The 12,301-nt window shown below is 39.8% G+C and overlaps 1 protein-coding gene across 1 annotated transcript in view; it reads right to left on the reverse strand.

Annotated features, from left to right (window-relative positions):
- The window catches only part of SLC25A25 (solute carrier family 25 member 25), a 32,907-nt gene extending 20,626 nt beyond the window's left edge, over window positions 1–12,281 (reverse strand). The window contains exon 1 of the mRNA XM_069069524.1: window positions 12,022–12,281. Coding sequence (XP_068925625.1) covers window positions 12,022–12,261 — 240 coding nt within the window. The 5' untranslated portion in view covers window positions 12,262–12,281. The remainder of the gene's footprint in view (window positions 1–12,021) is intronic.
- Window positions 12,282–12,301: the final 20 nt, after the last annotated feature.

The following is a 12,301-nucleotide window of genomic DNA, read 5'->3' on the forward strand; positions in this document are numbered from 1 at the left end:
GTCCTCTTCGAGAAAAAATGGAGTCAGTCACATGCTTCGTTCACCACAAAGGAAATTAGTAAATTAATGATGCTAAAACATCAGTGTTGAAAAAGGTGAAACTCCCTGATATATTTCTGTCTTAGGAAGTGAAACTGGAAAGTCCAGCTTTGAAGAAAACTTCCAGTGAAGAACTCGGTTCCAGGCAAGTTAATAAGGAAATGTAAGGGGTCTTCTCAAAGAATCATTAATTTCCTCAATAGTCCATACTTAACAGCAAAGAACTAGTCTCACCCATGTACGTACTAAATGTTTAGATCAACTCAGATTTGAGAGAAAAGACAATCTGTAGAGTGTTCTTTTTTTTTTTTTAAAGCAATCAGGGTTAAGTAATTTGTTCAAGGTTACACGGCCAGTTATGTCTGGGTGTGGTGCTAAGTATCTGAGCCCAGATTTGATCCCCAAGTCACCCTGACACTGGAGCCAGTGCTCTTACTCGCTGAGCCACCTGGGCGCCCCTGAGCAATTGGGGTTAAGTAACTTGCTCAAGGTTACTCGGCCAGGTGTTTCTGGGTGGGTGCTAATGTAGAGTGTTTAAAGAAATTCGAAGGGGTGGCTAGGTGGCAAAGTGAATAGAGCACCAGCCCTGGAGGTCAGGAGGACCAGAGTTCAAATTCCACCTCAGACACTAGCCATGTGACTTTGGGCAACTCACAACCCCAATTGCCCTACAAAAGCAAAAGAAAAAAAATGAAGAAATATTGAAGTTTAAATCAATATTTAAACTAAAGTTTAAACAGAACTCAGACATCCTAATTTCTCTGCCCCAATTGTCATTGGTCAAATCTCTTTTACCTTTTGTCAATGGAAGCATTCTTTGTGTTAGAAATGTGACAAGCTTGAGTAGTTGTAGAGAAAGGTGTATGCTTATTAGGTTAGAATAAAACAGCGCAACTGCCCATTTCATTTGATCAGCCAAATTCTTCTCAACTAAAGGGGCCAAAAGAGTTATTCTAAAAACTAAACTGCCTCTTTCACAACAACTCACTGTACACAGTATTCTAAGGTTTTCCAATCATTTTCTTTAGAACCGCCCTGTGAGAGTTGGGCAATCCAAGTATTACTGTAATTTTATATATGAAGCAAAAGGCTCAGAAAGGTTGTGATTTGCCCAGTCACACAGCTAGGCAGTACTACAACCAGGGCTGGGGACTCATGTCTCTCTACTCCATATTCACTCTTTCCATAGCCCTTACCCTATCAGATCTACTTGCTGAGGCTTCTTCAAAGTAGACTACTGGCTTAATAACGTACTAAATATTTTCATTTTCAATGCTGGTTTGCGGAACTAAATACTAAAACTGAGAGCATCTGAATCACTGAATGTGAATGCAGCATTCCCCAGCTGCCTGCTCTAACACAGAGGAAGTACTCCAGTGTGGGGGGGAAAAAGAGGCAAAAGTGTGAAACTGCAGCGAAGACTGACTTCTGTGGATATCTGTCAAAGTTCTTTGATACCAACTTACCAAATACTACTAAATTTGATTAGGAATAGTCAAGCAAATTCTGTCCAAAGAGAGTAGAATGAAATTTAAAACTAACTACTTGAATACAACTATAAAACACACCTCTAAAAGTAATTGTTTAGCTATGCAACCAAATGTGTAGCCTACTGTGAATGGATTAGGTCTTTAAAAATTCTGGCTAATAAAATATATACCAGATGTGAGTTTTCAAAAACAAAACAAGACAAAAAAACTAAGCAAGGTCCAGAAATTCATCACTAAACAATCCAACAAAGGCTATTTTTTTTTTAATGCACAAGTTCTTTTACAATCTACGCTCAGAATCAGCAGTGTGATATTGGGCAGACTAATTCCCCTCTCTGGGACTCAGTTTTCTCAATAAAACTAGAGTGTTGAAATAAAGATCCTTTTCAGTTCTGGAAGTCTCTGTCAGCTCTCTGAAGACATATCAACAATGATGTACTTAGTGACCAGTCCAGTATTTCACACATTCAAGAGAGAAAGTCAAAGAGGCTGATGGAGCCCAGCACTGTGGTTGGCTTGTTCACTTGTTTTAGTCCCACAGGCAGGAATTAAGCAAATGACTTGTTCTTTATTCTTGGTAAACTGTAGTTGTGCTTCCCCAATATTTAAATAGTTTTGTAAATTTCCTAATACCGTGCACACAGTTTTCTTTTGTGTTTCAGTACGAAGTGTTATATTAAGCTCCAAGAGCAAAGAAGGCTTGGGGGATATGGAGGAAGGAAGGAAAGTCACTCCAGTTGTCTACTGAACTGTCTCTAATGGTATCTGCTTTCTTCCCAATGCAGTCAAAGAGAACAGGAGCAGCCACCATCTCCAGTTTCCCCAATCCACCCTCTGTAGAAAATGAGCAAATGACTCATCTCATTTACAAGCTTCCTGCAAAACCCAAGCCAAGAACTGCACGAAGATAAGAAATTTGCTCGTGCTGCCTTTGCTGTTCATTTATTACTTGAAGGGAAAGGGAAATTTTAAGTCTTTAATTCATCTTTTTTTAAAAAGGCAATGAAAACTAGCCGTGTGACCTTGGGCAAGTCACTTAACCCCAATTGCCCCTCCAAAAAGCAAAAAAAAAAGGCAATGAATTGTGGGAGTATTTCTGATTTCTTACACAGGACCAGTCAGCTGCTTTATTCACTGTTTCTTGCCTAATAATACTGTGAATTCCAGGTAACTTTACAATGAGATTTCAGGGCTAGGAGATTAGTCTTGCACAGGCTAGTGTGCTATAAATGAGCAAAATAAATTTCATGAACATTTGCAATTTATGCTTTGTTATAAAAGTAAGGAGGCAATATAGCATACTGAGTGAGTAGTAGATTAGGAAACTGGAACCCTGGGGCTCTACTGCATAGTCTGTTATTAGCTCTCAAGTTTAAAACTCACTAACTATTGAATCTTCATTTATAAAATAGGAAGAATACTCATTCCATCTACCTCAGGGTTGCAGAGGTCAAATGAGATAATGTTTGAAACACTTTGAAAACACTAACTGCTATTTAAATGTCAATTTTAATAAAAATAGAAGTGAAAGCAGTTTGTAAACTACAGTGATGCATAACGCTACATCATACTTCCACTTTCTTTTTTTACAAAATGCTTCATAGCTATGAAGGTATTTTTATCTTTCTTTTATCTCCAAGGCCCTTAGTTTTACTTTCCACTCCTCCATCCCCAAAGATCTGCCTGTGAGTCTCTCTCTGGAAGAGAGGTTCTAATGAGAATCCCAGCTCCACTACCTACTTACTCTGTATTTATTACCCTATCGAATTTCTCATATTTGATTTATCCCAAATTTTGCAAATTGGGGTAAAATGTGTGTTTTGGGTTCACTTTTTGACCTTGCATATTTGAAAATGTGCTTTTTTTAAAGTCAAGAACTTGATTTTAACTTGAATCAACAAACATTTCCGAACGGAAAATAGAAAGATTATATGTGAAACCATGAACCAATTATATATGAAACCATGAATCCCTACCACATATAGCCTGGGTTTGTTTTTTTAGAGTATACATGAAATTTAATAGAGTAGGACCAACACTGCCTTACTAGTCTATCCTCTTCTGATCTCTTCTACATATTTTAAATGTTTCACTGGTGTTCTTAGCATGGCTATCACTACTCCCCCAACAAGTCTTTGTCCCCTTCACCCTTGTACAGTGAAGCAATACAAATTCACACAATGATTGTGTCTGAAAACGTCCATCTCATTCTGTACCTTTGTCCATCACTTTTCTGCCAAGAGGTGGGAAGCTTGCTTTTAGGCATGAGGTTGTAACTGACCACTACATTCATTAGAGTTCTTAAGTCTTCCAAAAGTTATAATGTAGTCATTGTACAAATTGTTCTCATTATGCTCATTTTGCTAAGCATCACTTCACACAAGCCTTCCAGGTTTCTCTGAATCTCTTCCTTTTTTTATGGCACAATAAGATTCTATTTCATTCCTATATCATAATTTTTTCAGCCATTCCTCAACTGATGGGAAACCACTGTTTCTAGTTCTTTGCTACAAGTGCTGCTATAAATATACTTGTATATATGGGTTCCTTCCCTCTTTTTTTGGTCTTTTTGGTGCATATTTGATGTTGTACTTTCAGAAGGACAATGACAAACTTCAATGTGTTCAGGAAGGATACTAATATAGCAACAAGTCTGGAGATCATGTCAAGGAAAACCTACTGAATTAAATGGGAATGTTTAGTCTAGAAAAAACTCAAAGGAGACCACAGGGTCCTTTAGACAGTCAAAGACCGCTATCAAGTAGAGAGAAGAGAGTTGTTTTATGTGATTACTGAAAACAAAACTGGGGTAATGGATAAGAAGCTCTAAGGAGACAGACAGATTTTGCTCATTATGACAAGGAACTTACTAACAAAAATAGTGGTCTAACAACACAATAGGCCCATAAAACTGAAGTTAAGCCAAGCAGAGGCCGAATGCCTGTCCAGAAAGCTGCACAAAGATTCCTGTAAGGGGGTGGGGGAGTCGGGGTTGGACTAGATGAATTAAAACATTTCTTCCAACTCTTGTGGTTATAACAAGGAGTCCATCGAGCCCTGAAGAAAAGTGGGAAGGCCTTCCAAAAATTACAGTTCTGCTACCCACTACCTATATATATGTCCTTGGACAGGCCACTTAACATTTGAGCATCTTTACCAAGAAAATAAAAAAAATCTAGGGGCGGCCAGGTGGCTCAGCAAGTAAGAGCACCCGCTCCAATGTCAGGATGACCTGGATCAAATCCGGGCTCAGATACTCAGCACCACACCCAGAAATAACTGGCCGTGTAACCTTGAGCAAGTTACTTAACCCCGATTGCTTAAAAAAATAAAAAAAATCAGACTAAATGGTCTTTAAATCTCTTTTGGACATTCTGTGAAGGACACAGGAGTCTAATGAGAATTAGTGAAAAGAGTCTATAGACCCTTAAGCTCAATGAGGAAAAGAGGATAAAGTTCTATAAAAACAGTAACTCACTAGGAAGACATTAGGTTTGCTCTGGATCACATTGTATCACACCAGCATAATGTCCCTTGGTTTCTATGAGAAGGAGAAGGAAGGGAAAGTATTAAGTATCTATTATGTGCTAGGTACTGTGCTAAGCGTGTCACAAATATTATCTCAAGATTTTCAGAAATGAATACATCTTCAAGAGATTAAAAACCACCACCTAACCAAAATTCAGGTTCAGGCTGACTCTGATCTGAGCACTTTCTTCTTCCTTTTGCTTTTTCTGGGGGGAGGAACTTGGGTGACTTGCCCAGGGTCACACAGCCAGTAAGCATCTAAGGCTATATTTGAGACAGGTCTTCCTGACTCCAGGGCTGGTACTCTTAACTGTGCCACCTAGCTGCACTACTTTCTTCTTTTATATCTGGTTAAGATACCTACTAAGACTTTCTGTTGTTCAATTCATTACACAAAACAAACAAACCTGGTGAGTTTAATAAAGTTAAGCCTTATTACAACATAACTGTTAAATGCAGTACAACCAGTTTAATAGGTGAATTCAATACTTTTCAATCAGCATTGTGTTTTTCTTGCCATTGATAAGACTATTACCTGGTAACTTAATAAGGACCATTATTTCTTTGTAGAGAAAGGTCTGTCTAGGTCCAAATAAAAGACTTACAACAGCACAAAAGCAGAATTTACTTAACAGCATGAAGACTAGTCTCCTCCAATTTCATACTTGCTTTCTTGCAAGTTCTCCCATCTATTTTCCTTATACAAACAAAGAATGAAGACTTGTCCGGGGAATTTCTGAAATTAGTTTGGATGGCATCCTTTAGTAAATCACAAGTAACCTTATAAAAAGCATTCAGTTAGGATTTCTTGTGGAAACAGTACAATGCTATAACACTCAAACTATCCACTTAATTAGTAGGATCTACCATACTTACTGGCATTTATGAGACAAGTAAGCTTTTTTATGAGCCTCAAACATTTTTCTTAACCCTCTAATAGGATAAACAAAGAAATTCTTCTTATTGGGGAGAGGGGTGGTGGTGATAGAATTTTTGTTGCTGTTCAATTGTTTCAGTTGTTAAACTCTTTATGACCCCATTTTGGGGTTTTCTTGGCAACAATACTAAAGTGGTTTGCCATTTCGTTCTCCAGATCATTTTATAGTAGAAGAATCTGAGGCAAACAGGGTTAAGTGGCTTGTCCAATGTCACACAGCTAATAAGTAGTGTTTGAGGCAGGATTTGAAGTCTTGAAACTGGGTCTTCCTGATTCCACAGTGCTCTATCCAGGGGCCACCTAACTGCCCTAGAGTGGTGGAATATAGATATATAAATAATTCACAAAATTTGCATCCTTCAAGTTCATTTTCAATTTGCCATCTCACTTCAATGGTGAACCCAAAAAGTTTTCTACTTAAGGCATATAATTAACAATCTGCCTAATTTACATCAGACCAAATAAATCTGCAGCAAATAGTTTACAGTTTGGCCACAATGAATTACTCCAAATAAAGTCTCTGTTGAGTCTTTAAATATCTATGTGAAAAATTAAAGACAAGTAATAAGAGTTATCTATACCCATATTGATAAGGAAAATGAGGCACTGAGTTTAAGTAAATTACCCAAAAGTTACAAAGCATGTTAGGAACAGAACCAACACTAGAATCCAGATCTCTCCAGTCCAAAATTCTTTCTACTACACAATGCTGGCTTTCATATTTTGAGCTTCTAAATAAACTAAAAGCTTTCTGAAGGCTAGGGCAGCTCCCTTCTGTTTCTTCCATATCCCTAGAGCATTTAATATAGTAATTTACATAGTTAAGTTCACAGTCTATGTTGATGACCTACATTTTGTCAAGTAAAATTTATTAAGATATGTATCACTACTACACTTGAGTGAGATACCAAAGATATCAACACTGACCATTATACAAGTTTATAATCTAGTCAAAGTGAAAGAAGGGATGTGCATGAAAAGCAACTAGGAAAAAAATCCCAAAACCAATATAATGAACTCAGAGATATAACAGGACAGCTAGGCCAATTATGATTTGATAGGAGTGTTTATTAACCGGCAGGGACTGCCTCTCAGACCGAAAGACAGCAGCGAGTTTTCTGTTAGACATAATTTTATAGACAATGTGATTGCTAGCAACAGAATATATTTCTAAGGGTTTAGCATTGTGTCTATTGGAGCAAAACATCCTCAGTATTATTGCTGTTCAAGCAAAACATTGTCAGTATTATTCTATTGAAACAAAGCCTTAGTATTATTTCTACTGAAGTGAAACAGACCTGAATCCGTGGGAATCTGTGGCATGTTTTTAGCAACACAGGTGAAACATTTCTTTACTATTGGAGTCTATTAGGTGGTTTCCAAGGAACCCAGTAGGGGTCCCCTCTAGCAGGTTTAAGGGGGCTCTAGTGTATAATTTCTGGTGGGCACTTCACTAATGCTAGAGTATGATAGAGGTTATAGTGCTAAAGAACTCAAGGAGGAAAAAAAATATGGTTGGGGACAAATCAGGCATTCTTCTGTAAGAGAGACTGTGTTGTGGCAAACTGAGCCCTAGATTCGAAGAGAGGAAGATGTGGATTCAAAGCCTGCCTTAGACTGCTTACCTAGCACAGCAAAGAGCATGGGGCCTGGAGTCTGGAAGAACCAAGTTGGAACATAGCCTCAGATACTTACTAGCCATGTCAACCTCAGTTTTCTTAACTGTAAAAAAACCAAAATACTCACAATAACAGTACCTCCCTCTCAGGGTTGTTGTGAAGATTAAATGTTGTAAAATGTTTATCATAGTACCTGGTGCTTAGTAGGTATTTAACAAATGCTTGCTTGCTTCCTTCCTATCTGCCAATCACCTAATTTCTTTCTACTATAATTTCCTCAAATATAAAATGGGAATAATAGCCAATATCTATCCCAAGGATTGTTCTGAGGATTTGATACATGTGTACATAAAGACCTCTTCATACTTTAAAGTGCCATACAAATGCCAATTATTTTATAAAAATCCCAGTTGATTTAAGGTATATACTCCCCTCCTCTCATTACCAAATTAATGTCCATAGTATACAGTCTAACACTTTTTCTAAGTTAAGCAACACTGGCTTAACATAAAGGATCTTCTAGCTATCTGTGTCAATGGATGATTGCACCATTTATACTGCTCAGGTCAAGGAGAGGAACAGGGACAGAATGGCCTGATGATTCTTTGATCTATTACCAGAAATCTTACAGATTTTCAGGAACAAAGGTTTTGGTCATATCAATTTCCCCCAAAACTGCTTCTCTCTCCAACTTTCCTATTTCTGCTAATAATACAATCTCCCAGGTACCTCTGCTCCAAACCTCAGGGTCATCTTCTCCAAGCTCTCCTTCCCACCACCTAAGCCTGGTTAGTGGTCAACTTCTGATATCTTTCAAGTCTATCCTCTTCCTCTCCACCATTACCATCCTATTCAGGTCTGATTAGCTCTTCATCTGAAGCATTATAATAGTCTCTTAATCTGTTTTTGCCTCCAAAACTTCCTATTGTAGATTAGGTACTGGATTTGGAGTCACAGGGCCTAGGTTAGAATTCTGGCTCTGCCACTCAATATTTACATGACTCTAGGCAAGACACACCTGTAAAACAAACTGGTCGGACCATATGATATGTAAGGTCCCTTCCAAAATCTCTACATCTATGATCTTAAAACTGGCCAGATGAAGCACCTTAAAAAAACGTATCTCTGTACATTCTCTTACTCAAAAATTTTCAGTAGCTCCCCACTGCCTACTAAATAAAATTCAAATTTCTTGGCTAGACATTTCAAGCCCTCCACAACTTAGCTCTTACTTTTCCAAAATTATGATACCACTCTCCCCCTCTTCATACTTCCCTGAGGCCACAAAATGCCCTGGAATGCCCTTCCTTCCTCTACCCCTCCTTACTCCTTATCTGTCAGCTGAAATTCTACCCATCCTTCAAAGGCCCAATTCAAAAGCAAAACTTGTTTGCCTGTCCCGGATCCCTTTCTTTATATCTTTATTCTAACTGACCAGTCATTAATGCAATGTTTTAAATGTGTTTTTAAGACAAGGGTTATCAAACCACATACCAAGACAAGGCCAAAATGTGTATGTGATTTAGACAATAAAGGATGATGCCATAAGCAAGTTAGGGGAGCATAGAAAAGTTTACCTGTCAGATCAATAGATAAAAGAAGAATTTATTACCAAACAAGATAAGAGTTGGTTTGGTCCAATGAAGGTGACAATTATGTAGCATAATAAAATGTTAAAGTTATCCTTTGATGTAGTAATCTCTCAAGACAACCATATTTTTTTCAAAAAAATCTTTCTCTATACTTTCTTCCCCACCTTTCCCCTCCTTTTTTTCCAGAAAAGGCTCTTTGCCTATATTCTCTTTCCAAAGAAGTTTCCCTGGCATGCTGCCACAAGTTCATCTGCCCACTTCCATTTTAAGTAATTTTCCTTTGAAAATCTCTTCTGCAACAAAGATGGGTCCCAGGGTTTATTTTTAAAGAAAACTTACCACAAGCTGCTATAATACACAGACAAGAGAATACAGTCACGAGGCTTGGGCTGATTCACTGATTCTGATAAGTTCTCACAACTGATTCCTATTCCAAGCCTACCCTCTTGAACAGATCACATTAAACAGCTTTCAGAAGTAGTTTACTTTTTTTTTTTTTAAATTTCTATAGGAATTTGCCCATTTCACCCCAGCCCCATGATCTCCTGACTGGCTCTTTTCATCCCTGTATGTAAGACTGCAACACAGTACTATCTCAGAACTCTAAAGCTACATGCTTTGGCATAATGTAAAATAAAATGGGGGTGGGGAGGAAGGCCTGGAGAGGAGGGACATGGCACAGAATTTCTTCTTGTTGCACAGTCAGTTACAGAGCTGATACTTGAAAAGTTGTCAAAAGACTAATTTTTTTTTTACTCTTAAATCCAACAAATATTTATTAAAAATCTATAATAGTACCTAGGTACATAGTAAGATAAAAACAGTATTCCATGCTCTCAAGTCTATTGCTGATCATTTTCAACAGCTCTCTTGTATTACAATTTAACCCATCTGGCTTGGTTTTGATACAAGAGAATAGCTTCATATCATAAGATCTGGGGCATAATTTTGGCTCAGCTACATCTTTCAGCTCTGGAAAAGCAAACTGACTAGAGTATACAAAGTATGGAAGTTTTTTTCTCACTGTTTACACTTAGAAATTAGTTGCTAAAGAATATATATTACAATTGATAGCAAATAAGCTATGAATTAAGAGTGCATCTTTTTTTTTTTTAAAGCAATTGGGGTTAAGTAACTTGCTCAAGGTTACACAGCCAGTTATTTCTGGGTGTGGTGCTAAGCATCTGAGCCCAGATTCGATCCCAGGTAATCCCGACTCTGGAGCCGGTGCTCTTACTCACTATGCTACCTGGCCGCCCCTAAGAGTGCATCTTGACCTTTATTATAGTAGCTATTCACAAAGCCTAATATAAAAATATAATTTACCTCCTGTTGACAAATGACTCAGATCTACGTGTTGATATAGACTCACATTTGCAAAGTGCTTTTATGTTCATTTTTCTCAAAGCTACTCTATGAGGCAGGCAATATTATTATTATCAGGAATATATTACTAAAAGCACTAAGATTCACCATTTGACTGCACCCTTGTTTTAAGTAAACAGTCAATGTCATCAGCAGGTGGAGAAAATAGTTTGATTCTATCATCCCTTTATGTTAAACTGATCCTTTTTTTGGCACCATGTCTCTTGGACTAAGTACTATCTCAGATTTCAGCTAGAACAAATTCATCCAAGCTAATTCTAAGTATTGAAAATAGTCCTGATTACTGAAAAATTATCCTGAAAAGCACACCTCTCCCATTTGGTTTAGTTAATTTTGGTATACTAAACCTCTGGTAATACATAATTCACTAATGGTTTTATGCATATCTAGGTCAAAAAAATTACTTCAGAAATAGATAGTTGAACTAGTACTGTATGAATTTACTCCCTGTTGCAACCAGAGATGACCTCACATTAAATGAAGTTAGTTTTCGAAGTGGTACAATAGAACTCTGGTAAAGTACCAGGCACAACTCTACCACAAAGGTAAGAGTCCCATTTTCGGTATATGTAAGAGCTCTAGCTGTCAAACACAAGCCTAAATCCCCCTGGATGATAACAGCTAACACAACATGGTCATTTCACACATTGTCTCATCACAGCCTCACAACTACACCCTGAATACAAGCAAGAACTTCCCAATTTTACGATGAGGAAATCGAGGTTTAAAGGAGGACATGTTGCATGGGGCAGCTTCAAACCTCCGAGGTGACATGACGTTATAAGATATGGATTCAAGTTCTCACTGTCCTGGACAAGCCATTTCTGAGCTTCAGATTCCTCCTCCATCTTCACTCACAGGCTGCTTGCCTGTCTACACCCTCATCTTCCTCAGTCTGGCTAAGTCTGGAGAGGTTCCCCACCAGAGGCTGGACCAACAGTCACAGCAACTACCCAAGAGGCTCCGATCTGCATTAGTGGACGAGGCGCCCAGAACGATGAAATCACGGCTCTTCTTTTAATCAAAGGGGGGCCTAGTTGGGGGGGTGAGGGGTGGGGGTGGGGGTTGGGTGGTGGCTGGGAGGGGGCGCAATCTCACTCAGCGCTGTCGTGAGCTAACATCTCACACGTGGGACATCTCCACGGGAGCTAGAATGAAACCCTGAGCGCCTCAGGCCTCGCAGCCCCTCCCGGGGGCTCCTTCCAGCTGCGTAGAGGAAATGCCTCGGAAGGCGCTGGGACCCAAGCCGGGCGGGCGTCTTCTGCCGGAAACCCGACGGGAGGGCCAACGCGCCGAGGTGCCGGCCCCCCGCCGGAAGCCCCAATTCCGGCTGCCAGCGGCTCCCACACTCGGGTTCCTCCCGGCCGGAGACAAAGGGCCCGCTCTCGCCCTTCAGGGTCCCGGCTGGCCCCAGGCCGCCGCTTCCTTACCCGGAGTTCGACCTCGGTGCGATGCAGGCCGAGTCTCCGCAGACCCACGGCCAGGTCGTTGACACAGAGGCCGCCGTCGCGGTTGACATCGAGCTTCTGAAAGAGGCTCCAGAGGCGGAGGCGATGGTCAGGACCCCCGCACACGGCGCCGCCACACGGGTCCCCGGCTGGCGATTGAGCTGGGGCGGCGCCGGGGGCCGGAGGGGAGGCCACGCAGCGACACAGCACGTCGCTCACCATCGGGTGCTGGGCGAGGTGGAGGGGGCTGGGGGGGGGGGGG

The sequence above is a fragment of the Petaurus breviceps genome, unplaced genomic scaffold, assembly GCF_028583685.1.
Source record: "Petaurus breviceps papuanus isolate PSGF00001 unplaced genomic scaffold, PetGlider_PUasm1.0 90779, whole genome shotgun sequence".
Classification (NCBI taxonomy): Eukaryota; Metazoa; Chordata; class Mammalia; order Diprotodontia; family Petauridae; genus Petaurus; species Petaurus breviceps.